At 38.0% G+C, this 27,817-nt stretch overlaps 14 protein-coding genes and 2 non-coding genes across 16 annotated transcripts; 9 read left to right on the forward strand and 7 right to left on the reverse strand.

The window, feature by feature from the left end:
- Window positions 1-120: 120 nt before the first annotated feature.
- On the forward strand, window positions 121-3,072 carry C5L36_0B07400 (uncharacterized protein; the record flags this gene model as incomplete). The annotated part of the gene is made up of 1 exon (XM_029465108.1): window positions 121-3,072. The coding sequence occupies one exon, from the start codon at window positions 121-123 to the stop codon at window positions 3,070-3,072; it is 2,952 nt and encodes a 983-aa protein (XP_029320967.1).
- A 1,179-nt stretch (window positions 3,073-4,251) lies between these two features.
- On the forward strand, window positions 4,252-4,325 carry C5L36_0Btrna3I. The gene has a single exon. It is a non-coding gene; the product is annotated as a tRNA-Ile (tRNA).
- Window positions 4,326-4,727: 402 nt separating this feature from the next.
- On the reverse strand, window positions 4,728-5,876 carry C5L36_0B07410 (uncharacterized protein; the record flags this gene model as incomplete). The annotated part of the gene is made up of 1 exon (XM_029465109.1): window positions 4,728-5,876. The coding sequence occupies one exon, from the start codon at window positions 5,874-5,876 to the stop codon at window positions 4,728-4,730; it is 1,149 nt and encodes a 382-aa protein (XP_029320968.1).
- A 536-nt stretch (window positions 5,877-6,412) lies between these two features.
- On the forward strand, window positions 6,413-7,543 carry C5L36_0B07420 (uncharacterized protein; the record flags this gene model as incomplete). Its single annotated transcript, XM_029465110.1, has 1 exon — window positions 6,413-7,543. The coding sequence occupies one exon, from the start codon at window positions 6,413-6,415 to the stop codon at window positions 7,541-7,543; it is 1,131 nt and encodes a 376-aa protein (XP_029320969.1).
- A 68-nt stretch (window positions 7,544-7,611) lies between these two features.
- Window positions 7,612-11,283, reverse strand: C5L36_0B07430 (uncharacterized protein; the record flags this gene model as incomplete). Its single annotated transcript, XM_029465111.1, has 1 exon — window positions 7,612-11,283. The coding sequence occupies one exon, from the start codon at window positions 11,281-11,283 to the stop codon at window positions 7,612-7,614; it is 3,672 nt and encodes a 1,223-aa protein (XP_029320970.1).
- Window positions 11,284-11,673: 390 nt separating this feature from the next.
- C5L36_0B07440 (uncharacterized protein) lies at window positions 11,674-12,042 on the forward strand (the record flags this gene model as incomplete). Its single annotated transcript, XM_029465112.1, has 1 exon — window positions 11,674-12,042. The coding sequence occupies one exon, from the start codon at window positions 11,674-11,676 to the stop codon at window positions 12,040-12,042; it is 369 nt and encodes a 122-aa protein (XP_029320971.1).
- A 91-nt stretch (window positions 12,043-12,133) lies between these two features.
- Window positions 12,134-12,943, reverse strand: C5L36_0B07450 (uncharacterized protein; the record flags this gene model as incomplete). Its single annotated transcript, XM_029465113.1, has 1 exon — window positions 12,134-12,943. The coding sequence occupies one exon, from the start codon at window positions 12,941-12,943 to the stop codon at window positions 12,134-12,136; it is 810 nt and encodes a 269-aa protein (XP_029320972.1).
- Window positions 12,944-13,158: 215 nt separating this feature from the next.
- C5L36_0B07460 (uncharacterized protein) lies at window positions 13,159-15,066 on the reverse strand (the record flags this gene model as incomplete). Its single annotated transcript, XM_029465114.1, has 1 exon — window positions 13,159-15,066. The coding sequence occupies one exon, from the start codon at window positions 15,064-15,066 to the stop codon at window positions 13,159-13,161; it is 1,908 nt and encodes a 635-aa protein (XP_029320973.1).
- Window positions 15,067-15,893: 827 nt separating this feature from the next.
- C5L36_0B07470 (uncharacterized protein) lies at window positions 15,894-17,108 on the forward strand (the record flags this gene model as incomplete). The annotated part of the gene is made up of 1 exon (XM_029465115.1): window positions 15,894-17,108. The coding sequence occupies one exon, from the start codon at window positions 15,894-15,896 to the stop codon at window positions 17,106-17,108; it is 1,215 nt and encodes a 404-aa protein (XP_029320974.1).
- Window positions 17,109-17,387: 279 nt separating this feature from the next.
- Window positions 17,388-18,239, forward strand: C5L36_0B07480 (uncharacterized protein; the record flags this gene model as incomplete). Its single annotated transcript, XM_029465116.1, has 1 exon — window positions 17,388-18,239. One exon carries the CDS (start codon window positions 17,388-17,390, stop codon window positions 18,237-18,239), a length of 852 nt encoding a protein of 283 aa, XP_029320975.1.
- A 279-nt stretch (window positions 18,240-18,518) lies between these two features.
- C5L36_0B07490 (uncharacterized protein) lies at window positions 18,519-19,334 on the forward strand (the record flags this gene model as incomplete). Its single annotated transcript, XM_029465117.1, has 1 exon — window positions 18,519-19,334. The coding sequence occupies one exon, from the start codon at window positions 18,519-18,521 to the stop codon at window positions 19,332-19,334; it is 816 nt and encodes a 271-aa protein (XP_029320976.1).
- A 111-nt stretch (window positions 19,335-19,445) lies between these two features.
- On the reverse strand, window positions 19,446-19,518 carry C5L36_0Btrna4V. The gene has a single exon. It is a non-coding gene; the product is annotated as a tRNA-Val (tRNA).
- A 1,325-nt stretch (window positions 19,519-20,843) lies between these two features.
- On the forward strand, window positions 20,844-22,730 carry C5L36_0B07500 (uncharacterized protein; the record flags this gene model as incomplete). The annotated part of the gene is made up of 1 exon (XM_029465118.1): window positions 20,844-22,730. One exon carries the CDS (start codon window positions 20,844-20,846, stop codon window positions 22,728-22,730), a length of 1,887 nt encoding a protein of 628 aa, XP_029320977.1.
- A 174-nt stretch (window positions 22,731-22,904) lies between these two features.
- C5L36_0B07510 (uncharacterized protein) lies at window positions 22,905-23,774 on the forward strand (the record flags this gene model as incomplete). Its single annotated transcript, XM_029465119.1, has 1 exon — window positions 22,905-23,774. One exon carries the CDS (start codon window positions 22,905-22,907, stop codon window positions 23,772-23,774), a length of 870 nt encoding a protein of 289 aa, XP_029320978.1.
- A 100-nt stretch (window positions 23,775-23,874) lies between these two features.
- C5L36_0B07520 (uncharacterized protein) lies at window positions 23,875-25,506 on the reverse strand (the record flags this gene model as incomplete). The annotated part of the gene is made up of 1 exon (XM_029465120.1): window positions 23,875-25,506. One exon carries the CDS (start codon window positions 25,504-25,506, stop codon window positions 23,875-23,877), a length of 1,632 nt encoding a protein of 543 aa, XP_029320979.1.
- An 82-nt stretch (window positions 25,507-25,588) lies between these two features.
- On the reverse strand, window positions 25,589-27,637 carry C5L36_0B07530 (uncharacterized protein; the record flags this gene model as incomplete). The annotated part of the gene is made up of 1 exon (XM_029465121.1): window positions 25,589-27,637. The coding sequence occupies one exon, from the start codon at window positions 27,635-27,637 to the stop codon at window positions 25,589-25,591; it is 2,049 nt and encodes a 682-aa protein (XP_029320980.1).
- Between the last annotated feature and the right edge of the window lie 180 nt (window positions 27,638-27,817).

A 27,817-nucleotide genomic window follows, 5' to 3' on the forward strand; every position in this document is an offset into this window, starting at 1 on the left:
TCTTGTGTTATTATGAAACCCAATGTGTACTAAAGTGAGAAAAAAACATGAATTTTACGTGGGTCAATATTATTGATAATACTCCACCTTTTTTTTCTACTGCAACAATAATTAAACAAAATGGGTGCAGGCACCTTAGACAAAGTAAGTGAAGAGCAAGAATCAATCGAGGGGGAGTATGAAGGGAATAAGGGAGAGGGTTCGAATGACAACACGGAAGAGTCACAAAAAATGGATGGCGAAATAGTAGGAAATGACACGGACGCTATCAGATACAGCTCTACAATACCATATCAATTGGTAAATCTCCGAATAGAGGAAATCAATTTAGAGGGTGCAACGATTACAGCCTTAGAAGCGTGGGAACTGAACCTTTACATAGGTACATCCAAGGGTGAAATTATTCATTACTATCGAATTGATGAAGAACTAGGTTATATTCAAATTTCAAGACAGACATTCTCTTCCTCTAGTTCACTACCAATCCAGAAGATGATTTTGCTTCCTACAATATCAATTATTTTAGTTCAATCGAGTTCAAGGGTAAGTGGTTATCTACTACCAGAACTCTCACCTGCAAATATTGGGAAAATTAAGGATGTGGTTGATATGTCGTATGATTTTAGTAAGCTCACATTAGACAAGACAGGAGAAAATAAAATAGTTCAGAACACTGCCTCTAAGAATGGGCCATTTGTTAATGTATCATTATTTACGACAAATAGTGTGAAAGTAATACGAATTGATAAAAATGCTATGCGATTGCAAAAAGAAGTTCCATTTGAAGGCCTCCAAAGAGGGATTCAATTTGGACCATCAGTGGTGGTGGCTGGTGAGAAATATGAAGTGTTGAATTTGGAAAATTTCTATAGGTCTATGCTGTTCCCTGTGTCTTGTGATAACGATTTAGTTCCGAGAATAGCTTATGTGGAGGGAAATGAGTTATTACTTATTAGTGGTGGTAACATGAGTGATCCTGCTATGGGTATGTTTGTCAACCGGAAAGGAGATGCGGTAAGGGGCACTTTGATCCTTGAAAAGTATCCTACTTCAGTGAGTGTAGAATTTCCTTATGTGATGGTAACCCTTGATAAAAAATTGGTTGTTTATTCTATCACGGATCAATCAAAATTACAAGAGATTGTATTTCCTGAAAACCTTTGCTTAATTAACACATCTCGTATCTTTGAAGTGAAGGACAGTGCGTTGGCTGAGAAGATTGTGAAAATTCCTGTTGTTTCAACGATGGATAATGATGAAATTGAACAAATTGCGCTAGAAGCTGACATATCTGCCAAGAAAGCAGTATGTAAATCCTCTTCATTGTTAGTGCATCCAGATGGAAAGTTCATAAAAATCATGAAGCCTGTATCAGAAATTGAGCGATGGCTAAACACCTTTGATTCAAGTACTACAAGCACATGCATGAATATATATGACAGACTTTTTGAGGAATTGAAAGATTCTGATTTCCTAGCCACTTTGCTCTTCCTGTTCACCCTTTACTATGACTTGTATGACCAAGCTTTAGAAGTATGGACAATATATCCCACTGATCCTAGGCTGATGATCTATGTTTATAATAACTTGTGCTCAGATGGTATATACAGAACAGTATGGCTATACCAATCGCTTGTTGAGAAAATGGAATTTATTGGTAGAAAGGAGAAAAGCAAGGGATTTGAGAGTTTTTATAGACATTTCTTGGAAAGTTCCTTAACATCGAAATATGGACAAAACGAAGAGCATATTATCAAAAGTGTTGAAATTGCACTAACTAAAGTAGCTATAACAACTGGCGAAGCTCTTGGACCTATTATTGAGAAAATCAAGCACTCCAACAATGAAATTGTTGAATTACTACTTCTCAATAAAAAGTATTATGCTTTGGCAAAATTATACGCAAATACAATGGATCATAGACAGATGCTATATTATTTCAAAGGGCTGATAATTGGAGATTTTGAGGATCCAGAATATGAGTCCAATTTCAAGGAAGTCGAGAAGTCACTTCAATTTCTAATTAATTATATCTTTACACACTGTTCAGATGATAGGAACATAATTGAAAATTATGCAACATGGATGTTAGTTGATTATCCCAGTTATGGACTGAAGTTAGTTACTGATAGGAGAATGGGGGGAATAGACGTAAACGATATTAAATTCTTAACCTTGTTAAAAGACTCAAGATTGAAATTACAATATCTCGAATATGTTTGTCTTATCAAGGACGAAAAACAGTTTCTTGGTGATTTGACTTTAATCTACCTTGAGCTACTTATTTCCTCCTACGAAAATGACCAAAAAATAAAAGATGCCATTACCACAGCAAATGAAAAATATCTAGCCATGGATGTTCCAAAGATTTCCATATATAAGTATTGGAGAGTAGTAGAAAAAATGGATTTAGATCAAAAGTTTATTCATTATCATACCCAGTTGTATCATCAAATTTATAGTACCACATTGAACGTAAAGTCAATCCTTGATAGAAAACCAGTTGTGGAAACGTGTAAAATAAAACTCATAGAGTCAAAATATCGTGACACTTTCCCACTGCTGAGTATTATTATTTTTTCAAAATATGAAGATTATAAAAGTGTTGTCAATGAATTTATCATATTGAAGGATTATATTTCAGCTGAAGAGTTTTCTATTTCATTGAGCTTAGATGCATTTCACTCAGTCGAATCACCTGAGGTGAATCAATTAGGTTCCTTATCTAAGGCATTACAGAAAGATGTAAGTGATGGACTTCTCAAATCTATCTTTGAAGTTTATTTGAAAAATAATGAAACTATGTTAATTGATAGATTTTTGAATAAATATGATTTGCTAAACGATACTGCCAGTGATCAAGAAAAGACCACTGATCGAATAGATAAATTTGTTGGTGTTCTCAATAAAGTGCCGGATAATTTCCCTCTATCCAGGATGAAAAGGTTTGTGATTAACAATATAATCGAATTTAGTGATTACAACACACAGATCAATGTGAAAAGATCATTAGTAAAAGTTGAAGTTAATCGTTTGGACAGATTAAAAAATAGTCTAAAAAAAGACAATTAGAGATGGGTTTAGTATGTTAACAGATGATTAGGGTGTACATATATTAGCAAAACTAATCTTTTCCTAGTTGAAAAATTATATAATTAGTCGTGGTAATCAAAAGCTCATCTATGCTCGGCCAGAAAGTTCTGTGAAACTATTTTCCCTCCATGTATGTTGAACCCCCTATTTAGGAACAAGAATCAGAGATACAGATGTTTAATTTCAGTATTGCTAATATACAATCAAGCAGCTAAATGCTTGGAACATATCATCTCTAACTTGGATATCCATATTAAATATTAGTGGTTCAAAATCTTGTTGAACGAAGTTGTTCCAAAGAATGCACTGAAGAATCAACATATAGAAAAAGGAAATAACTTGCTATCAAAAGAAATACCAAACGTACAATAAGATATATGAACATAGTTAGAAAGAAAATCTCCACTGCATAACAACTATAAATGTATACTACCTGAGTTGGAAATTACCACCCCATTAACTAGGAGAGTCTGCCTGATTAGATCTGTTTGGTCTCACTATTTCTAATAAGCTTGTATGTTGCCTGGATTGTGTCGATATAGGTGAATAAAACATTAACCAATCAAACTGCTGGCATCTCTATTTGTCTTAATAATGCCATTCAGACCTAGTGAGCAAGTTTATCAGAATCCAGATCTAGCTTTTTCCCAATTCTTTATGGTATGTACACCCTTTATTCTATAAAAGTGAGACAACATATGTGTAATTAACTTGGTACACAACTGGTATTCGTTTAAGTATCAAGAAATTACCTTTTGCATGGTTTCTTTTTTTATATGTCATCCTACGTAAATATTAACGATGGTTCCTTCTATAACCATAATATATATATCCAAAGTAAAATAATACGTGTTAACAAAATGGTTAATATTTAATTGGCTGATATTTAACTGGCTGGTTGATTCCAATATAGGGTGCTGTCCTACATAGAAGAGATGCTACACGACATAAATACACGAGAAAATTAACTGATAGAATACTCAATTATGGTTGAAACATTTCGCTTTAAAAAAAAAGAGTACGAGAGTACACTATAACAGGCGAATTTCTAGAGCAAAGAGGTACTAGTGAAGAGATAAGCTGTTTTCTATGTTAGTATTTAAATGTTATCTTTTTATAAACTGTCATAAATATGTGTGCCTTACAAGTTTCAACTAAGGTCCCTTGGCCCAGTTGGTTAAGGCGTGGTGCTAATAACGCCAAGATCAGCAGTTCGATCCTGCTAGGGACCATTCGTTTTTGAAAAATGGTTTAAAGACGTGACTACTAATTTTTATTGGTTCAACTAGAGGGTAAAGTATCGCCTAATACTAAGAAAACCGGCAAGAGGAGACAAGACACATGAATTCAAATTGTAATAAAAGTATATTTAAGATAAAAGCAATGATAAAAATGGTTTAAGCTGTAATAATTTGAATTTTAACTATAACTATAACTATAAAAGAAGAATTATTTGAAAAAAAATAACGGGAGAAACGTTGTGAAAAAAAGTCATGGTTGCTGTGGGGTTGACTTATAAGAAATGAAAGCTTCTGAAACTAATGTACAAGCTGATGAATGAGCAATGCGAAAAGGTATAATTGTGAATGTTCAAAGTTAAGGTGAACTTTAATGAGAACTAGAATTCATTAGTTCTAACAATCAACTAAATCAACAACCTTTAAGTAGACTTCTTCACATTGAGAACCAATGTGTTCATCGTACAAGTTGTAGAAGTTACCAGACAGACATTGGAAGAAGATATCCTTATCACCAATAGCTAAGTTACCATCGGCGGTGACAGACCAACCTGCTGCATAGATTGCACCTGCTTGTGGTGGAGGACCATCAAATTGGAATTGTTGATTTGCAACAATAGAACCAATTCTACCTTTTGCATCAGTTAAAATACCTTTATTTAAAACCATGGATAGCGCATCTGGGTTCTTACAAGATTCTGGGAAGCCTTGGTAATCACCACTTGGGGTTGCTGGGGAGGTTTCTGTTGATTTGGAGCCTTCACCTGTGGTTGTGGTTGCTTGAATTTGACCATCACCAATTTGAGTTGCGACGGTTGCTGTAGTTAAAGTCGAAGCTTGGATTTGACCGTCACCAATTTGAGTAACAACAGGCGCTTCGGTCTTTGGAGTAGCAGTGGTAGCTTGGATTTGGCCGTCACCAATTTGGGTAATCACTGGTGCCTCAGTCTTTGGAGTAGCAGTGGTAGCTTGGATTTGGCCGTCACCAATTTGGGTAATCACTGGTGCCTCAGTCTTTGGAGTAGCAGTGGTAGCTTGGATTTGGCCGTCACCAATTTGGGTAATCACTGGTGCCTCAGTCTTTGGAGTAGCAGTGGTAGCTTGGATTTGGCCGTCACCAATTTGGGTAATCACTGGTGCTTCGGTTTTCTTGGTAAAAGTGGAAGACGTAGAAGTAGTTGCTTGAATCTGACCGTCACCGATTTGAGTGACAACATCTCTCTTCGCCTTTGAGTTTGCGGCGGAGGAAGAGGAAGAGGAAGATGGAGTAGCAATTGGATCAATGGAGATTGCAAAGGTCTTTGTGTAGTCAGTAGTGTGCTTACCAGAGAAGGTTGCGGATGGAGTCAATGTGGACCATGGTTCAGAAGGAACATAAGCTGCCAAGGATTGTGCAACTAATGCTAAAGTAGCAATAGATAAAGTAGTTGATCTCATGTTAGTTGTTAAATATGAACTGATTCTTGTGTCTTGTTTTATCTTGTCAAGAGTGATGTCAAGAAACACTTGTGGAGAAGAACATACTGATCTACCTGGATCAACCATTCCCTTTATACAAATTCCAACACATCACCCCTGTTAAGAGTCGTTGAATTATCATGACCTCTTCATACCAGCCTTCCAAACAGTAAATATGACTATACAGATGGCTGGTTTTCGAGTATCCTAAAACGCACATTCATAAACAGTTTTCTTATGTCCAGCCTACTCCAAAATGTTTTTTATGCCTAATAGCAATTGCGTATGCTGTGGTTCTATTTCCGCCTCCAAAACAGCCACCAGTGGGTATTTTCCCACAATTATGTTTTCTTTTGAGCACGCGGAGAACTAGAGTAACACATTTTGTCCCCACTAAAGATACCGCCCACAGAAAATGTGTGGCAAAATAGAGTAGTAACGTGTCGAATCGATAAAAAGTTGTTCTAGCTACCAACAGCTCCGTGGTTTTTCATGAACGTCGCGTAGTGAAAGTCAACACTGCAATAATAAAGTGCCAATAGTCAGTAGCATGTGTTTATTCAAGTGACAACATTCAACACACTTATTTTGGGTGACATTCCCAGACGTCAACGACAACAAGTATGGGAAAGGAACGTTTTTACTTTCATTTGATGGAGGTCACCATAGTGCAGATGCTCAAAGCACATGGATTTGACAAAGCTGCCAGCCCACAAGTTCTGGAGTTACTTACTGATATTACCATTCGATATTTCAACCTCATAACAAAGACTGTCCTGAAATACGTCGAACTACGCGATGATCTGAGTCCCAATATAAAAGATATAACAGATGCGTTTTTAGATTTAGGGGTGATAGACCCCAGCAACAGGTTGGACGAGAAAGATATTGATTCTCTCAATGATCAAGGTATCGAAAACTTTGAAAAATGGTTCAACCATGATATGAACACTAGGATGAGAGAAATTGCCAGGCCAGACCTTGAATTTCTGGAAAACCGTAAGAAGGAGAAAATGAAGAAATCAAATGAACAAAACTCCAAAATGGACAGTCTTACAAAGGCGCTCGACGAGCAATCGAAGCAAGCCCAAATGCATAATCCAACGATGCCTTACTTACCACCTCCTTCCACCAAGGCTACACCAACACCCTTCAATTCATTTAGTAATAGTATACCCACACTAACCTCTAACGAAAATAATGCCCATGATGATATAGAAGCAGATACGGCAGAATTAGACTATGATATACCTGCTAGTGCCATCGACGAAGACTGGATTCAGTATTTGATTAGAGATCAAATAACGACATTCTTGATGTCTATTAAATTGAATAAGAATAAAACACAATCGACAAACGCATTAAACAACAACAAAGATGATGATATTAATCACTTGAGGCCCACAAACTTGAAGGGAACAGTGTTAGAGGAATATACTCCAGAGGATTTAAAAGTTCATGTAGTCGGAAGCGGGAAAAACGAAGACAATCACTTTTTGATCGATGGCCCAATACCGGAAAAACTCTTGCATGCATTCCCCTACTATAAAAGTGATTCCGATTCGTCAGATACTGAAGAGGATGAATCGGAATCCGGTTCAGAAGATTCTCACAGTGAAGACAAAGAAATCCAAACAAACAAATTAGCAGCGTACGATTATTATGAGCATCACAATCTCTACGATGATGATGAAATGGAGGATGTAGACTTGTATGGACAAGGTGACACACATGACCTTAACTTATTCGGATGAACTTCTTCAGTTCACAGAGTAATATGTCAATTTTTAAAAACTTTATATAAAATATACTGTACAAATACTTAAAACTTCTTTCTAGCTTTGAATTTGGGTTGTGACTTGGTGATTCTGCCACCTTTACCCTTGCTGTTGTTGCCGCCTCTTTTGTTCTTGGATTTAGAATCCACCTCTTTATGATCATCGTCATCATCGCCATCCCAATTATCGGAAGCACCTTGCTTTTTCCATTTCAGCTTGTTCTTTTGACCTCTAACTGGACCTTGTCTGACGGCATCAACATATGCATTTAATGAATCCTTATTGGCTAAAATATCATCATCATCGTCATTGCTTTCCTTGATGACCAATTTACCATCTCTAGTTTTGAAACTCGATTCGATTGATTTTCTGTTGAATTTCTTTGATTTGGATGAAGAGATCTGTGACAGCGCCTTCTTGTCCAATAGATCCAACGGAATGTCCCTAGATTCGGAGATATACTGGACAGCACCTTTAGACTTGCCCTTTGTTGGTTTCTCCTCAACTTCTTCCTCAGAGTCATCAGAATCTGAATCTTCATATAATGCTCTATCATATGCGGAAAGACCAACTTTGTTAGAAGATGTGGTGCTGGAAGAAGCAGTAGTATTTTCTGTCGATTTCTTAGAGGCCCTATTTTTGGCCTTTCTGATACCATTTATAATTTTTTTGTCTTCTTCAGGAATACAGTTATCAATAACGTCAAATCCAAACTTTCTAATCATTCTTTCGATTAGATGTTTGATTTTGGATTTGAAATGGTTCTTATGTTTGTTATTAATAGCTAAAAATAAAGTCATTAAACCTTTCAGCTCGGGTAAAATTTCCTCTTCAGGCAATGTTAAAATGGCAACTTTCATGAATCCTAATGTTGGTTTAATGACTTCTCTGTTATTTTGGTGTAAGAAGACTTCAACAAATTGCATTAACTCCTTCTGATATGAGATATCTAGTTCCTTGTGGAATTCATAGAATATACATGACAATGCAGTAATTGCAGCACTACGTTGATGTGGAATTTCAGGTCCTGCAGCTGCACAGCACATCAAGAATAGCTCTTGAATGGTTGCTTGCGAATCAGGAATATCTGAATCAATCAAAGTGTTTCTGATCATTTCACCTGTACATTCTTTGAATTTGTTACCAATTTCAATTAATAAAGTAAAAGAAGTGGTTCTAGTTTTTTCATTTGCACTTCTTGTTGAATCAATAACCTCAGATAGAATACCGGTAATATAGTGCAAAGAATCACGTGGCAACAACTTTATCAACTTCACCAACGCCTCTAATCGTTGAGGTCTAGCTGAAGGTAAAGTGGTTGGCGAAGTTTCAATGAACACTTGCATGATATTAGAAACCAATGACATAATGATAGATTGGGAGTCAGAGTTCTCAATTTCCAACAGTTTTGAGATTATTCTGTATGATCTCTTTTGAATTTGTGAGTTTTCAATTCTAACAGTTTCATTAAATATTGTGAGCAACGCATTATGCGAGTCGGAAGGAATATACTTAGTCATCATGACAATCAAATCCATCATAGTAACAGAAAGTTTTGGAACTGCGTTTTTAGGCTGTGGCTTTGAAGCGTCATCTCTAGTCAAACTGCCTTCCTTAATTTCATCGTCTAATGCCTTCCTCAAAAGAGAACAAACTTTGTTGAAAGTAGAAACCATGTCTTCCGTTGTTGAGATATTGAAGTATGGCTCAATTGCCTCCGCAACATAATTTCTTTGATCCATTGGAATCTGAGTATAAACATTGAATAAAACAGATAGTAATTTGGTAGCCTTTGTTGTTGAAAGGTATTCTAAATCTTCCTTCGCCTTAGCCTGTGGGAATTGCTGATTTAGAATAATATCGTCCCCTTCTTCATTGAGCCTTTGCTTCTCTGTAACGACCAAATTTTTTAATGCATTACATAAAACAGGTCTTAGTTGAACTTCTTCATATAACAAACCTGAAATACGTGCTGCAAACTCATCAGTGAATGCGGTTTGTAAATCTGTTGGTAAGAAACAAAAATATGGTAACAAAGACCAGATTTGATCAATAATAGTAGCAAAAATTTTGGTGTTGACGGAATTAGGATCACCATTTTCAACTTTTTTTTGGAAGAACTCGACATTTGGAAGAATATTCTCAACATAAAAACCCAATGAAGCCATTTGAACATTTTCCCTTAAAATTGGCAACATCCAAGCTCTACCAACTTTCTTGGGATCAGTTAAATTCAATGGCAAAACTTGTAACACTAATTCTGGACCAATTGAAGAGATAGCACTGGCAATGACTTTTTCAGAAATTTCGTTTAATTCAAAGCCATCTTGTTCGTTTGATCTCCAATTACCAATCAACTCCAAATGATTTAAAAATCCAGGGTTGGCCCTATGTCTTAGTTTAATGAAAAGTGTAGAAATAAGTTCACAAATAAAAGCTGCACTGGATCTGTATCTAACAGTCAAGCAATCGGAAGTGATTTCAGCAATTTGAGAAATGACGAAATTGACCTGCTCATATAGCTTTGAATCAACATCTGGTGGCGATAATAAATCTTTGTCCTTGATACCATCAACAACAATAGCAATCAAACATTGTGATGCACTCTCCGCAATGCTTGAATTTTCACTCAAAAAATAAGTACCAACAGATTTGAAGATATCAGGTAATTTCATGAGGATTTCTAAAGAGTTTACATTTGAGGAGAATGAGACAACAGCTTTAGCAATAACCGCCAACCAAGAAGGCGCAAGGTGAGGATCGTTTTGAGCTGGTTTTAAATCAAAAATGATATCCAAAACAGTAATAAATTTTGCTGCGTCAATTTCATTGGTCATTGATTTGAACATACCTTCAAATGCACCAAATGCAGCTGAGATTAAATACTGATCAGCAGATTTACAGATCTCTAGAAGAACATCACATAATGGAGTGATTTGTTTTAATGGCCAGGCATTCGAAGATGTGATTGAGGTTATCAACTGTAAATTATGTATTACCTTTGGTTGGGAGTTCGAATCATCCTTTGACGATTTCAACCTGATGTTATTTTCATTCAACAAAGTAATCAAGTTGTTCAATGCAAATTCACTTGCATAAGAGGAAGCAGGGTGTTCATGCTTCTTTGAAGATGTACCTTGAGGTATTTTCTTTAAAACATTCAAAATAGCTTCTTGTGCTCTCTTTCTCACTTTCGGCCGTGGGTCCAAGGATAAATCTAAAAGTGCAGACAATGCCCTCTTTGGAGAAATTTTGAAATTACCGGAATTGTTCCATGATTTGGCATCTTGGGCTAAAAGTAAAGACTCCAAGAAACCAATTGCCGACCTGATCAACGGAGCATCTGCGACGTCGCTTGTTAGTGTAGGCGCAACTCGAACTAGAATATCAGAGAACTTCGATTTGAGTAGTTTTGTAGGTGCATACGGTGCCACCAAATCAAGAAAATATAGGGCACAAGTTGCCAGGGGTAAATCCTTGATTTCGTTCTCGACACAGCACTGATCTAGCAATGTTAAAAAAGAGACAAAGTAGGTGATTGGGGTAGCATTTTGGTTTTGTTGCTTGAGAGTCTCATCAATGGTCTGTAACACAAGTGCCATTTTTTTCTGATTTTCTAACTTGGAGTTGATTTGAGACCTAATTTTAGCTAGCTTATCGTCCATCTCCATGATCCCAATGAGATGGTCTGTTTTCGCGTCAGCAACCGTAGTCATACTTGTTACTTCTTTTCGTGTCAGATAGACTACTTCGATGCGTTTGCCTTAGCTGTGGGGAAAAGATTACAGTGGATCGATGTCAATGAACCACTCTGTTTGAATACCAAAGGTGAAATATTTTTTTTTTCTACCTCCCCTTCAGTTGAAAAATTCATTCTCTTTTTTTTTTTTTTTTTTTTTTTTCACTTCTTTCTAATTTTTTTTTTTTCCTTTTCCAAATAACAACTACAACCGTGCACCAAGACTCAAAAAAAAATCGTTCTCCATACATGGAAATAGGAGATTTCTCGATTACAAGATGAAAATGCTCAGCTAGATGGAGCAGTTGGTGAAAAGGGAGTCTTTATTTGATTGTCCTGAAAGTAGTTAGCAAAGAGGAAGACAACTATGAAAGGTCTCGTTAGGATCAGATTTGTCAGAAAGGGAAGAACTAGACAACCAGTGTACAACATCGTTGTGGCCAACAAAAGAGGAAAGCTTCAAGGTCTTCCAATTGAGGTTATAGGCACATACAATCCTATACCGACTCCAATATCCCCAATACAGAGACAACAAGGTGTCATTCCGGTGAAGGACGTCAAGCTTGATTTTGACAGGGCCAAATACTGGATTTCTGTCGGTGCCCAGCCTAGTGATAGTGTTGCAAAACTTTTAAAGAAGGCAGGTATTCTCCATGAACAGTGGCCAAATCCATCCAAGGCAGTCAAAGTTGTTCCTAGACCAGAAATTCCTACCCAACACAAAGCTTTTGCTTGAAGTTAACGTCTATATAGTGGTACATGTATATAATCTCCTCTTTATAAAAGAGAAAACGAATTGGCCCACGCCCAGTTAGGTCCATTTTAACTCAGTTCAAAAGGTATGGTCTCTCATCCCAGAATTTGTCCTTTATAATATCAACGTTATACTCTTTGATGACCTTTTTCTTACACCCTCTTTTCAGAATCCTCTCCAAATTCACCTTGCTTGGAGCCTCCAAGTACTTGTTGAGGGGGAAGTCAATAATCTCTCTCACCAGAGTGGTGCCCTTTTTATACATCTCCGGCTCGTTGTTGTAGTTTATCCCCAACTCAGTGAATAAGATCTCGTTTTTGTCTGCACTCAGTGTTCCCATGAGTCTGTTTTCCGCCTCCTGCGTCGTCAGCCCTCCTTTAGAGACCAAATTCCAAAAAGTTGTGTTGTATAAGTTGTTGATGTGACAATCAACCTGTCTCCATGAAAAATAATCTCTAACGTTCCCATTATTTGGATACACAACTGCCCTGGCATCAAAGCTCGGCAATCGTTCCACGTTCAATGGTTTGTCTGGATTCACAACGGTCCAGAAGTATTGGTAATAAGAGGTGAATGTAGCTGCAAACGTGGTGATCAGTTTGAACTCCCTTCTTTCAAATAGCTCGCAGTCTTTCTTCAGGAGAAACGAGTACTCGTCAGAATCTCCATATGCCAAAGTTATGTCTGGAAATGCAACCATCATTTGCCTAGCAGACATGTTGATGACTTTCAATGCCTTTTCATCGTTTGGCTTCTCAAAGTCATAGTAATCTGAGAATTTATGGAATCCTCGTCCATCAACACGAATGACTAGGTGTGTCTCTGGTAACAGAATATTTTCTCTCTCAAAGAGTTTCACGTATTCATAACGAGAATTGGCCATTGTGAGGACTCTATTTATAAGGAACAAAATTGGTTTTTTTACAAAAGTATACAAAAAAACTGTAAAGTAGGTGAAGATTTAGCCAGTGTGATTTTGATGAAAATAACACCAGCAAGAGCGAGTTTTCGAAAATAGTGAAGGGAAAAGAGGAAGAAAAGAAAAGAAAGAGAAAAAGAAATCACCCAAAAAGAAACTCCAATATTTTCCACTGAACTTCAAGTTGAATCTGCAGGAACTTCAAAAAGGTTATTTGAACTCTCTAAGTTTTTATTTCCGGTAGAAGGGTCATAGTGTTTGACAATGTATTGATTAGATTTTTTCAAGAAATCGAGTTGTTCAGGAACATCAACATGACAAAACTGTTTATAATCATTACCATTGAAAATTGGGAATTGGAAACCTTTTTCGCAAATGTATGAATTGGCAATTTCCCATAGACTCAATTCGAGATCAATATCACCTCTTGGGAAATCGGCACCTAAGATTCTACGTCTTGTATCTGTTTCTTTGTTATCCTCGTCTCTGACAAACATCTTCTTTTCATTGATCAAGTAGAATGGATCAAACTTTGGATCATGGCAATGGTAAAACATTGGTATTGAATCTTCCACTGATAGGCCATTCTGGAAATATTTTTCATAATCGTAATGATAATCACCAGAGTCCGTATTACCCATATCTGCCTCAATTTTGGAGATGATCTTTTGGACGTTTTCATAATCCTTTAAGGGATCATACTGAACAATTGCCCCATGTTCAAACGTGTTGAATATGTTCCAAAATCCCATTGCCTTGTCTGGACGTTTGTATACTTGATAGTATGGCAGTTTGAAGTAGTTTGCCGCAGCCACGAAGGTTTCTTTATCACCTTCACCAGCACCACCTTGAGACAAAAGTGGATGGTAACCATAAGGACCATCGAAATTATAATACAAGGCAAGTAAGAGGGTCTTAAAATGGACCGATTTATTGATTAACATTTCTCCCGACTCTGTGGTCCAATCCATCAAGGTATTTGGACGGTCGTGGAACTGGTAGTCTTTTTTTGGGTCAATATCAATCCTACTTTTCCCCTTATTTAGATCCATATGGTTAACATTTGTGTAAACATCATTAATATGACGGACTGGGTCTTCTGGAACTTCTATACCTGCAATTTTATAGTATAAAGGAGAAGTTGTTCTTCTCCAAAAGTCTGGCCATGTGATCATGTTGTATTTGGAATACAATTTTGATCTGAAGATAGGTTCCGGGTTGGATACTGCATAAGAATCTGAATCCAATAAAAAGACATTTTCAAAAGATGAAGACAATAATGCCAACCCTTTCAACTGGTAGCCTGTTAAGCTCAATTTCTTGATGTTTTCTACGCCAAAGACGGTTTCCATTTGAACACAACGAGCGTTTAATTCCGGTAATAATTTGTCACATAGTAGTTCTTCGTAATCCTCAGCAGTTGGTAGGATGATTTCAATGGGAAGTTTAGCACCCACTTCTCTCAACGACTTAACGGCCAAGAAGGAGTACCAAGAGAACTTCCCACCGCCAACAATGGCGTAACCATCGCCGGAGTAGAATTTAGGTTTGAAGTCTGGCAATTGTTCCACCACTTTTGAATGTTTGAAGGTCAAATCGTCAATAAATTCTGGAGGGTAATCGAAAAGATCCAACAATTTTTCCTCTGAGAGGTCATCCTGTTCACTTGCAAAAAAATGGACGACATCGATATGGGGTCTACCCTTTTCATCAAGGGTCATTCTCCGTTTCAAGGGATACGATGATTTGAACTCGTGTAGTTTATCGAAGAAATTACCAAAGAATTCATGGATAATGCCGCTCCCCTTTAAGAAGCTCAATGAATTGACCTTGTTAAGTTTCCTAACTTCGTCATTGAGTTCTGTATGTAATGCCTCCTTCACATCAGCAGATGTTCTTAGCGAGTTCCAATAGTTTGAACTTTTTTCCTTTACCAGGGAATGGATGCTCTGAGCGTTTTGGTATGATGTTTCCAAGGAGTAATCGTTGCGGGACGAGATGCCAATCAGCAGGAAAATGAGGGTGGTCACCACAATGGTGACGATGCCGGTTTTCCCCTTGAATAGTCTGTTTATTCGCACGGACATTGTTTGTCAAATAGTGGTCTCTGGGAGGCTGACTCTGAAAGGAGACAATAGTACAACGGGGTTGAAGAAGCTAAGGAAACTATCCAAGGTGAGGCTGGAGAACAAGAAAGTTAACTTGAAATGAGTCAAAACACTCAAGAGTGATTCAACACTGTATCAAGAGTATCCAAACATCCAAAATTCCAAACAACGAAAAAACGAAAAAACGAAAAAAAAAAAACCCCCAAATCAATCCAATGCGGTAATGCATAAAAATAGCATAATTCTTTAAACTACAAAACTGCCCCTGAATTTTCAGCACTGAAATTTACTATACTGACAATTTAGTACTGAAAATTTTGGGACTAAATTGTAGTTCTCTATTATAAGATTTTCCAGATTCTCGCCTCCTTTTTTAATTTTCCCTGTTTTTTTTCCAGTTTTTCCTTGTCTTCTTTACCCCTTTTGACCATTTTAGACGTTTTTTTTTTCTTTTTCCCCTTTTTTTTCGGGATCTAATAAATGCAACTTTGTTTTTTTTTTTTTCCCCTTTTCCATTCTCCGTTTTGAATTTCCATTTTGAATTTCCGTTTTCGGTTGTTGTTGTTTTTCGCTGATGTTGTTTTCACAAAACCTCGCGCAATTTCGTGGAATTGAGAAACGCCTCGCCTAAATTGGGTTATTTTCCAATTGACATTCACAGCTCTAGAGTTTACGCAATTACACCAATTTTGTATTTGCAAATAAGTTCTATTACGTTTCACTGAATTTACATTCAATCTTCACTAGACTCTGATTTCGGTTTCCTATTTAGTATCTAATCTATTGTAACTAACAGGGAAGGAAAAATGGCTGCATCATCGAATAGGGCACGTGTGGTGTCGATTCTTTTGGGATTGGCATTGGGGTACTCATTGTTTCTTTTGAATAGTCTCTCCTCAAATCAAACCTCTAGGGCAATCACAAACTTCTACAGGTTCAATCCACACACGAGGGGGGCAAACCCTTATGAATACAAGACTACGTTGGATAGACTGGCTCTTCATTTCCCCTATGATCAGTCACCTCGTAGAATTGATAAAAACATCTTTCAAATGTGGAAAGTTCCAGCAACGGATCCTGATTTCCCGCATCGTGATTTAATCATGCAGTGGAAGAATGAAAACCCTACTTATAAGTATAACCTATACACCGATGCAGAGATCCATGATATTCTAGTCCAGCATTTTGCCAATACAGTTCCCGAAGTTGTTGAGGCTTTTGATTTGATGCCTAACAAAATCATCCAGTCTGATTTCTCGAGGTACCTCTTGATCTTCTTGTTTGGCGGCGTCTATTCGGACATTGACACTAAACTGGAGAAACCCATCGACACTTGGTTTGACTCGGACAGGAACGTTGGGTTTGTTGTTGCCATTGAGGAAGATATGAATGTCGAAAATTGGGAACATTACATGACCAGAAGGGTCCAGTTTGAGCAATGGACATTTAAGGCAAAGGCAAGACATCCTATCTTACGTAAACTGATTTCAAAGATTGTCGAAACCACCTTCAGGGCAGCAAGAGATGATAAATTACAGGCTTACTATAAGGATTTCCAAGGCGTTGATAAATGCAGTTCTGTTGATATCATGGAATGGACCGGTCCTGTTGTCTGGACCGACACCATCTATGGCCATCTGAACTCCATCGAAAACCCAACAATTGTGGACATTGACGCAAACAGGTATGTCCAAGGAGAACTTTACGGTCCTGAAGAAGAGGCAAAGAAGTTGATCTCATGGAGATTCTTTACTGGATTAGAGGCCCCAGTCATGATCGATGACGTTGTCATCTATCCTAAACTCTCCTTCAGAGAGGACCGTGCAAACAATTGTGGTAAGTACTGCTATGTCTTCCATGAGTTTGGAGGCTCTTGGAAAAACAACGGTAAAGGTGAAGAGAAACCGCAAGAAGATGAACAACAGCAACAAGAGTCTCATGAAGATAATAATGAGGAACACGCCGAGAGAAGGAAAGTCAAGAGAGACGAAGGCTGCTCCTACCCTTACTCCCCCCTATAACTTGATTAAACTCTTTTTATTTGTATCTTTCTTTTGTTCTCTTCTCTCTGATAATTTTAAACTTTTAGTTATACCGTTAAAAGAGGAATTATTCCCTTGAAATGCCTTGTCCTTGATTCGTAATCCAATCATTTGTTACCCGGCCTTACCAGACTCGCTCTTATGCACTTTTTCTTTTCTCACTGTAAAGATGGAAATTTCACTATTTTCCAATTTGGTGTTTCAAGTCAAGGAGTATTTCGTTGGACCTAACAGTTGTGCTACCATTTCCAATACACAATGTTATCTCGTCTAGGTCTCAGATACACCTCGACTGTTTCTGCAGCTGCGACTGCTGTATCTGCAGCAGCGCCAGCGGGACGCCGTTCTCTCATCTCCCCCTCGGTCATTCCATACATTGAATCCGAGGAGCCAATCACCTTCACCTCCAACGAGGCCAAGCGTCAACGTCGCCGCTTGCTGTCCAGGCCCGGACTTGTGGGGATCAAGAGGGGTATGACGTGCTATTTTGACAATCAGGGACGTCGATTGCCTGCAACTGTTTTGGAAATTGTCCAAAATGAGGTTGTTTATAATAAAACTGTCGAAAAAAATGGCGTATTTGCCGTTCAGGTTGGTGCAGGCTATAAGAAACCACAGAATGTTACCAAGCCAATGCTAGGGCATTTCCGTAATGCCAAGGTATCTCCAAAGGAGTTCCTTGCAGACTTTGAAGTTGCAAAACGGTCCCAGCTTCCTAAAGTTGGCACTCAATTAAAGGCCGACCACTTCCAAATTGGCCAACTAGTGGATGTCATCTCCATCACTAAGGGTAAAGGTTTTGCCGGTGTCATGAAGAGGTGGAACTTCAGTGGTGGTAACGCTACACATGGTGCCTCCAAATCGCATAGATTGGCCGGTTCCACTGGTCAAAACACGACTCCTGCAAGAGTTCTACCTGGTAAGAAGATGGCGGGAAGATTGGGTAACGAGAGAAATACCATCTTCAACTTAGAGGTGTTGGACTGTAACGCCGAAGATGGGTACATTCTTGTCAAGGGATGTGTCTCTGGATCAAGGGGCTCCTTTGTAGAAATAAGAGACGCCTTGAAGAAATACGGCAGGCATCTCATCAACGAGGGTAAATACTGAGTGTAAATGTATTGACATGTACGAATAGCTCTCTTTACCTTTCTCTACCTTTTCACATCTATCCATCTCTCTCTCTATCTATCTATCTACATCTCTATCTGTATATATCTGGATCTTTTGTAACAGCTACAAAACATCAATAAATATCGTCTGGAAAACATTCCCCGCAATTCGGGATAATAGCATACTCTATAAAAAGGCCACACGTTTCCCTCCACTATAAGGGCCTTAACAACGAGATGTTCCTTGTAGTTTACAGTTTTTGCAACCAAACGGTAAATGGTGGATGGAAACAAGGGAGATATGCTTTCGTATACAATAGACGGACAAGTCTTCAACATCCATATAGACAATCCCGAAGCTCTGAATTCCTTCACAATCCCCCAGTTTATTGAATTGGCCGAATTGTTTATCAAGGCCCAAGAAGCCGATACAAGTATAACACTACTAACAGCAAAAGGGAAGTTTTTCTCTACAGGTGCCAACATCAAGTACGTTTCGCAAATCGTCAACAAGTCAAGGCTTGAGTACTACGAGGCCATCACCTCAAAGAACATCCTACTAGTACACACCATTCTCAACCATTCCAAGTTGATAGTCGTCGCCCTCAATGGGCCTGTCATTGGTTTGACTGCAGCTCTTGTTTGTTTGATGGACGTGATATATGCCAAAAGAGGGGACGTGTATATGCAATACCCATTCAGTTCTATTGGTTTGGTCAATGAGTGCGGCGTATCTGCCTCCTTGCCCTACAGAATTGGTCTCACCAGATCGCTCGAGGCCGTATCTCTAGCACGTCGTATCGAGCTTGATGAGCTTATTGCATCTGGCTTTGTTACCAAGACGTATGATGCCGATTCTGTCGAACTTTTCAATCAACAAGTCAAGAGAGATCTTCTTAAAATGACTGAAAACTTGGCCCCAGATTCAATTTCCGCAAACAAGGAAATGATCAAAAACCAATTCCACAATCAGGTGATGAAGCAGATTACTGACGAGTCCATGTCCGGGCTACAGAGATGGGTTGATGAACGGCCACAATCTGCTTTTGCCAGAATGGCAACGAGAGTTAAGAGAGGTAATGGCAAGCTATAAAATGACACCTCTAGTATTGCAACACTGCGTAAAAACTAATGTGATATAATTGGAATATCATGTTCTTTACAATAAAAAGAAAAAGACTTTTTTTTAAAAAATTAAAGACAGTAGTTGATGCGAGGTTCGAACTCGCGACCTTCCCCGTGTAAAGGGGACGTCGTAACCACTAGACCAAACAACTGCCTATATTTGAATTCAGTTTGAAGTGGTATATCAACGCAGAAATACATTGAACAGTTTTGCTGTAAAGTTATAACTGTTGTCAATGACAAAAAAAAGAATAAACAAATATTCGTTCTTCCATATTTGTAAGTTTAATATTTAGATGTAATATTATACCATACATCTAACAACAATAATTATTCCAATGAAAAAAAAAATGAAATATATTGAATTCTTCTTAAAACGTAGACCAAAATATACATATATCAAAGACAAACTCAAAATCAACGATCCTTCAAGATTGTTGATTTTTTTTATCCTATGGTATTGTCCTGGTTGAAGTTGAGTTTTATCGAAAACACAAAAATATTCTTCCTAGTTTCATGCACTCCAGATTGAAGGAATAGTGTATACCAAGAACAAGTTTGTTAAAACCCAATAATAAAACTATATTCTGTACTGCAAGCTTCAATTACAACAAAAAGCGTGATTGTATGTGAGAGATAAGTTTTTTTTTTTCGATTATTCTACCAAAGAAAAAAAGCCTACACTAACAAGTCATTTTTGGAGTTTGGATCCTATGTTTGTCAGAGAATATTCCCAAAGAAACATAGTTCAATCTATACTGCAAGAGAGAAACAATTTTAAAAGATAAGCATCTTTTGGTACCGACGCAATATTGGAAAAGACACAGCGTAGTTCTACACTTTTATCGGCACACAACCTGTTTTCAGTTCCATTTAATGTTATCCCTCGCCTACCGCATCCGGCAGGTGTAGCGTGCAAAAAGACCAAACTCAAATTTCTGCTCATAGTAAAAAAGATGCCGCACTTTGCGAAGCGTTTGGTGAAAAGAACACCAAAGGTAATAAAGAACCTCCACATTATATGCCGTACTGGGGTGCGCAATAACAAGCATTTTGCAAACAAATTGAATTGCGAGTCCCCAAACACCCAAAGGGCTTTTCAAACACAAGATAGGTTGCCTCACGAAGTTGTTGTGCATTTGATACTGGAATAAATTACGTGAAGCGGATCCTGCAATGCGCAGACTGGTTGTGCCAGCTGTTCTTTACTTGGAAACCTGCAGTGACCCGGGCAACTTTTGTCTATTTACTATCTCTTTGCATTCCACCTATGAGCCAAAAAAAAAAAGAAAAAATAACCAATAGAGTTAGCCGAAACAAGCTTCCTATTTGGGAGAGCGAGGCTGCAGATAAGCGGATCCTATTGTATATTGATTACAGGATAGGGTAATTCACCAATGGACCTTCTCAGTCAAAGAATGTTTTTAGCCATGCTAGATCTTTCTCATTGTTGTCAAGTACCTGTGTCTACAAGGACATGGCTCCAACAACTAAAGAAAAGAAATTCAGAAGAGTGACTACAGGATGTCTCTGTTGTCGTAAAAGGAAGATCAAGTGTGATGAGACAAAACCGCATTGTCAAAACTGTATCAAAAGTGGATATCTTTGTGAATGGTCATTCAAGAGGGAATCAGTCCAAAGTATGGACAATTATAAGCCCATAAAAACCAAAAAGAGTGGAAATATAAAATTTATTTCCCATTGCCATGTGTATAGGGCTGAAAGGGATATGAATAAGAATAAGAACAAAAACAAAAATAAGAAGGAGTCAGAGCAATCTATAGACACAGGCCAACCAACAGTTATAGAAACAACTGGTTCTTCCAAACAAATTACTGTCCAAGAAAATGATGTCAAAAATGATCTTATCCTTAAAAAATACATGCAACATATAAACAGTAGGCATTTCCAATCAATTCAAGGTATTTTTTCTTCCAGCTTCAAAATGTCAAGTATAGAAACGCACTGTTTAGATGCATTTATTAATGGATTTCTAGTGGCTGTTTCGCCTCAACTAACACATGAGAAATTGCAGTTCTCTAATATTGTCATCCCAACAGGAATAAACAATTATGCTCAAAGAAGGCTTTTTTACGCAGCAGGCGCAAGTTTCTTATCATGGCAGAATAGGGAATTCAGACAATCTTCCGAACTAGAATATCACAGTTCAATGTCTGCATTTCACGACATAATCAATAGTGATGAAACTATTGGAGGGAAAGAAGATTTAGTATTGGTTAGTTTTGTAATAATGACGCTAAGAGAGCGATATCAGTGCCAAAATGAGATCAGAAATGGATTGTTCTTGTATGCATCGCTGAAGATAATATATTATTGGATTGGAATAAAAGAACGAAACCTAAGAAAAAATAAGGGGCCACTTGTTGTCGACAATGAAGACGGTGATGAAATCAGTTCTAGTCAAGCTGCACTAGAAGATTACTATAATCAATTTATACTAAGGGATGAGTTGAATGATATATTTGACAATCTATCTCATCATACCAAAACAATCAGATTTAGAAATATCTCGAAAGTCCCAGACTATACAACCTCAAAAATAGCAATTAAAGATGACATTTTTTCTGATTTTGGGGATACGGCAATTAGTGTTTCTGCATTTGAACGAACAATTATCGAGAGCTTTCTATATAACTATTGCGTTGGCTTGCTCAATTTCGATCCTAACCTCGTGCCCTATGTGACATCTCCATTTCGAGTATTTGAAGATTTGGTTCCATACTTGAAGACCCCTATTTTTGATTGCCCGGTGAAATGGATGAACAATCCTATAATGGGTGCTTCTTTATTTGCCTTTGAGCTTGTAGCAAAGGCCAACTGGCTACGTTACAAGTATCCACTGGATTCACACAACCACGAAGTTGCTCACACGTTGCAAAGACATGCCCAATATTATACTTCTCCTTTCTTGCCTTCTGAAACAAAATTTAAGTTGGCTAAAATAATTCAGTGTAAATTGGAAGAGAGTTGTCACGTTGGAATAATGGCAGCAAAAGCATCCTATATTTTGTTAACAAAACTTTTAAATCCCGAACTATCATCTGATTTCCCTGATGTACAAGAGGAGCTGGTCACGTTCTTTAAGTCTTTACATAAGGTGAGTTTACATTCCCAAGCTGGTGGCATTTGTCTTTGGCAAACACTTATTGCCGGGTTGGCAGTAACAGATCCTGAACAGAGAGAGTATTTAATATACAGAGTGAAAACTTTTGGAGAGATTAAGAAATCAGAAGCCCTAGTGCGAGTTGTACATTTCCTTGAATTTCAGTGGGATAATTCAATGAAAGGACATGCGTGGGATATAATGCTTCAACCAAAAGGATTTCAAGGTATTTTTGTGTAGAAGAAAAGTGGTATAGTTCAATTTATAAAACATTATTAGAGACGAGCCGTGGCTCAACCTCTGAGGTTTTTTTTTTTTTTTTTACAGGATGAGTATCATATATAGTAAGCTATGAATGATTAGGTTTCTTTTTCGGGAATAATTTAGGTAAAGATAGTCTGTCCACCCATCATAATGGATCGGTCCAATGCCATAGAGCACTTGCTATTATCAAGATGTGCGAAATTTAATGGAAGTGGTGATGTGTTGCAGTACTTAGAGCAAAGATATTCGGCAGATGCTTCACAGAAAAATTATTTAGTCCTGGAATCCACTGATGGGGGAGAATATAAACTGGAGAATGTGAAGGAACAGCAAAAGGACTCACAGGATATAAACCAGTTTTTATTTTCCAAGGGGAAGGCTCTTTCAAAAGATAACAAATTCAATCATCTTAAGACAAAAAATGAGTTCAAAAAGTTCATTCAAGAGTCTCTTAAATTACAGGAAGGAATCGCCAAAAAGTTACACAAAATGGCCAGGAAGAATCCCAAAATATTACAAGTGGATGTTGCCAGTCTACCAATGTGCAAAAAGGTTCTCAGATTTGAAGATTTCATTGAGATGAACAACTTATGGAAGGACTACATGAGAGAGTTACTCGAGGGGTCAAGAACTATTGAAGTAGCAACTGCCAAATTGGCAAGCGCCGAATATGTTGGAGCTTTTTTCAAAGTAACACATTCCTCGTGTCCTACCAATATAGGCCTAGAAGGTATAGTTTTATGGGAGTCTCAATCTTATTTTTTAATGATTGTTCCTCGTAAGAATAACTGGAAAGATGATATCTCCTTCGAAGTTAAAATTCCATATTCTGCAAATGAGTGTCTTGGTGGATTGAAAATGATTCCAAAGAAAAACACGAGATTTACATTTAGCATTGAATGGGGGTGTGCTGACGAGGTGATCGACTTTGAGTTAGTTGGCGATCGTCTATCTATTAGAAGTTTAGATAGAGCAAATAAAAAATTTAAGAGCCACAACGTCAAGGACATTGAATTATAAATAATTCTCTTTTGTCACATCAACACGATATCTTTGCTAAATTTTATATTCTTTATAATTACAGATTCTATGTACATGCATTATGGTGTAATCTAATTTCTCAACATAAACAGTTGTCCGCACTTCTTGGAAATGGAATCACATCTCTGATATTTTCAGTACAACTCAAGTACTGTAACAATCTTTCAAATCCCATTCCATAACCTCCATGTGGAACAGAACCGTTCTCGCAGATTTTGAAGTACCAACTTAAAGGGTCTGGACTCATTCCTCTTCTAGAAATTTCTCGTTTTAGATTTTCTAGATTATGTTCTCTCAAAGAACCACCTATCAACTCGCCAATATCAGGAACAAGCAAATCAAAACAGGCAACAGTAGGCGCCTCCTCTCCCAGAGTTGGTTCGTTAATTTTCATATAAAAAGCCTTCTCTTCCAGGGGGTAGTCGGTAACAAATACAGGGTTTTTAAAGTAAACTCCTGCTAACCATTTTTCATGCTCGGATCCCAGAGAATCACCCCATGAAGGTCTAGCACTAAACTTTACCTTACCTGAATCGTGTGCTTCATGTATAATTTTTATTGCCTGAGTATAAGTCACGGAATCCCATTCTTTCGCAAGTAACATTTCCCACCTATTCTTCATTAATTCAGCAGTCTCATTACTACGAGCTGTTTTCAAGAGGTTAGTTCTCATGTTGTTTTTATCTTCAACTAAGTTTGAGACAACAGATTTAATCATTTTTTCGGAAAACTTTGTCAACTGAGAAATTCTATCAATGAATGCAACCTCAACTTCCAGCATCCAAAATTCAGATAAATGCCTGTTAGTATCACTTTCTTCTGCTCTGAAGCAAGGGGTCAAGGTCCAAACCCGGTTCAAAGCTGAGCATAGCGTCTCTAAATGTAATTGGGTAGAAACAGTCAAATATGCGTCTTTGCCGAAGAATTGCTCCTCTGTTCCAATTTTAGAATTAGATTCAATTTTAAAGAGCTCACCAGCACCTTCACAATCCGACGCTGTTACAAGAGGTGGATGTGTCTTTGTAAATGATTCAGCATCAAAGAAATTAACCAACGTCGTTTCAACTTGTGAGCGGAATCTCAAAATTGAAGCCATCGAAGGGTCTCTCCACCTATATTCTGGTATTGTTCTCAGGTATTGTGGGGTATGGTCCTTCTTAATCATTGGAAACAATGCATCCACACCACCTAATATTTTAACATTGCCTTCTGCTTTGTCGTTGACCTGAAGCTCGTATTTCTGTTTACCTTTACCTTCTGACCAAATTCCATTAATTTGTATACCTGCACCATTTTTAATATCGGCAGGCAAAAGGGTAGGGGGGCGTATTACGCATTGAACATTTTCTTCACATGTACCATCATTAATATCGATAAACGCAACGTTCTTAGAAATTCGTGACGATGCCACCCAACCGTTAACTTGAACATGTGTATCTGAAGCCGGCGTATTAGTTTGCAACAACTCTTTGGTACAAAGAGGTAACTCAAACTTTGTTGCCAGATGACGGTGTTGAAACTTGTTCCCAAAAGATGAAAATCTACCAACCGTTCTCAATTTGGAACTAAGCATTATTTGGATAAGATGGTCTTGTGGATTGTACTGATAAAAACTGAAGGGAATTGTGACTAAGAATGGTTTTTTTTTTGGAGTAAAACAAATCTCGCTTTGTTTTTGTTGCAAGGGATCCTTGCATTTGCACTTGAACATGTAATTTGCTTTTATTGCTCTTCATATATTATTAGCTTGCAAATGAGATGTTTATAAAGCGTGATATACAGTATAATAAAAATTAGTAGGATCTACCAAACATGGTGTAATTGATGGCAAGTCTACTACACTTGATACACTTAGTGCCTCTCTTTAGTAGAGGTTGGTAGTAAGGAATACACAAGGACTTAGCACCCATAGATGGTGCCTTTTCGTCTTGTTCATATTCCTCACCGTCATCCTTCTTTGCAGAGCTGTCCTTGATATCATCTTCACATTCTGGAACACCACACCATGGTGCGAGAACGACGTTCTTTTGGTTCAATTGATGAATGAAATCCTTCCATTCACTGACCTGCACTCTGTGAGTATCAAATTTTTCCTTTGCAGTTTCATACAGGTTGTCATGAATTGCGTCCAACAACTCCGGTAACTTAGTATCCAATTCATCTAACTTGATGGAAACCTTGGCACCAGTATCTCTTCTAACCGCTAGAACAGATTTGTTGGCAAGGTCCTTTGGACCAACCTCAAGTCTGACAGGGACACCCTTCAATTCCCAGTTGGCAAACTTCCAACCAGGAGAATAGTTGTCTCTGTAATCAGAAGTTACTCTAATGCCTTGTGCCTTCAATTTGGACTCCAAGTCCTTACATGAAGAGTAGACGTTTTCTTCGACTTCCTTTGTAGTCTTGGAAGTCAAACCAACTGGAATAACAACAGCTTGATATTGAGAAACCCTTGGTGGGATAACTAAACCCTTGTTATCAGAGTGGATCATGACCATGACACCAATGACTCTGGTAGACAAGCCCCATGAAGTTTGATGGGTGTAAATCTTTGGCTTATCTGGACCCTCTGGATTTTCGACGGTAATGTTGAACATCTTAGAGAAGTTTTGACCCAAGTGGTGAGAAGTAGCACCTTGAATACCTCTACCAGTAGTTGGGATATAACCTTCCACAGTGGTTGTGAATTTACCACCTGCAAACTTTTCATTTTCAGTTTTAACACCTTTAACAACTGGAACCGCTAAAAGAGTTCTGTAAATCTCTTCATACCAATCTAGGATTCTAAGAACTTGTTGTTCCGCATCTTCATGGGTCAAGTGAACTGTATGCCCCTCTTGCCATAAGAACTCTCTAGTTCTTAGGAAAGGTTGTGGGTGTTTGAATTCCCATCTAACAACAGAATTCCACTGGTTCATCTTAAAAGGTAAATCTCTGTGAGACCTAATCCATTTAGCATAGTATGGATACATAACGGTTTCAGAAGTTGGTCTGATTGCAATTGGTTCTTCTAAATCAGACTTACCTGCCTTGGTGACCCAAGCAACTTCAGGTGCAAAACCTTCAATGTGGTCCTTTTCCTTTTCCAAAACCTTAGAAGAGACAAACATAGGGAAGTAAGCATTAGAAACACCATCAGATTTAATCTTCTCATCAAAGAATTTTTGGATTTGCTCCCAAACTGCGTAAGATGCTGGTCTCATGATATAACAACCAGAAACATCGTAATAGTCCAACATTTCACCCTTAGTTAGAATCTGTTGGTACCATCCTGGGAAATCCTTTTCCTTATCCACAGTGACACCAATCAGCTTGGCATCATCCAATGCTGCATCCGAAGCCTGCTGCTTTTGTTGTGCCGGTTTCTTTGAGGCTGGAGCAGGTGCTGGGGCAGCATTTGCTTCGGCTTCAAAATCAACAACTTTATATTGGAAAGCCGAGAGGAAGCCAGTTAACTGTTTGCCTGTTAAAATCAACTTTCCAGAAGCATTTTCTAGAACGTATTGAGCAGAATCTGTATTTTCGATCTGAGAGTCAAGAATGACTTTGACTTTTCCATCAAGATGTTTTTCACCTAAAGACGCAATAGAAAAATCAGCTGCTGGAACACCGAAAAACTCGGTGGTCAGCTCATTTCTTGCTAATCTTGGATCCTTCGCATCCGCAGCCTTGGCGATGACACCGGATGGGGTTGTAGTGGATGTTAATGCAACGACAACAATTGGAACTGGAGTTGCGGTCTTCGCAGTCTTTGGTTTGAAGACAAGAGACTTAACTGGTGACGCACCTTCTGGGGTTGGCTCAGCCAAGGAGAGAAGAGAGAGAGACATTTCTAGGGACATATTGTGGCACTCTTGTGTTCTGGAAACCGTGAGTCAAGAACTTAAAAGACAGCATCCAAATGGTAAACTATATCCTCCATCTCCTGTATACACATATATTAGCCAAACGTTGAGAAAACTTAAAACTGACGGAAAAAAAAAAAATCATTGAGAATCAAAACGAGTGAAAAATTCGGGGGA

This window comes from Pichia kudriavzevii, chromosome 2, assembly GCF_003054445.1.
Source record: "Pichia kudriavzevii chromosome 2, complete sequence".
Taxonomy (NCBI): Eukaryota; Fungi; Ascomycota; class Pichiomycetes; order Pichiales; family Pichiaceae; genus Pichia; species Pichia kudriavzevii.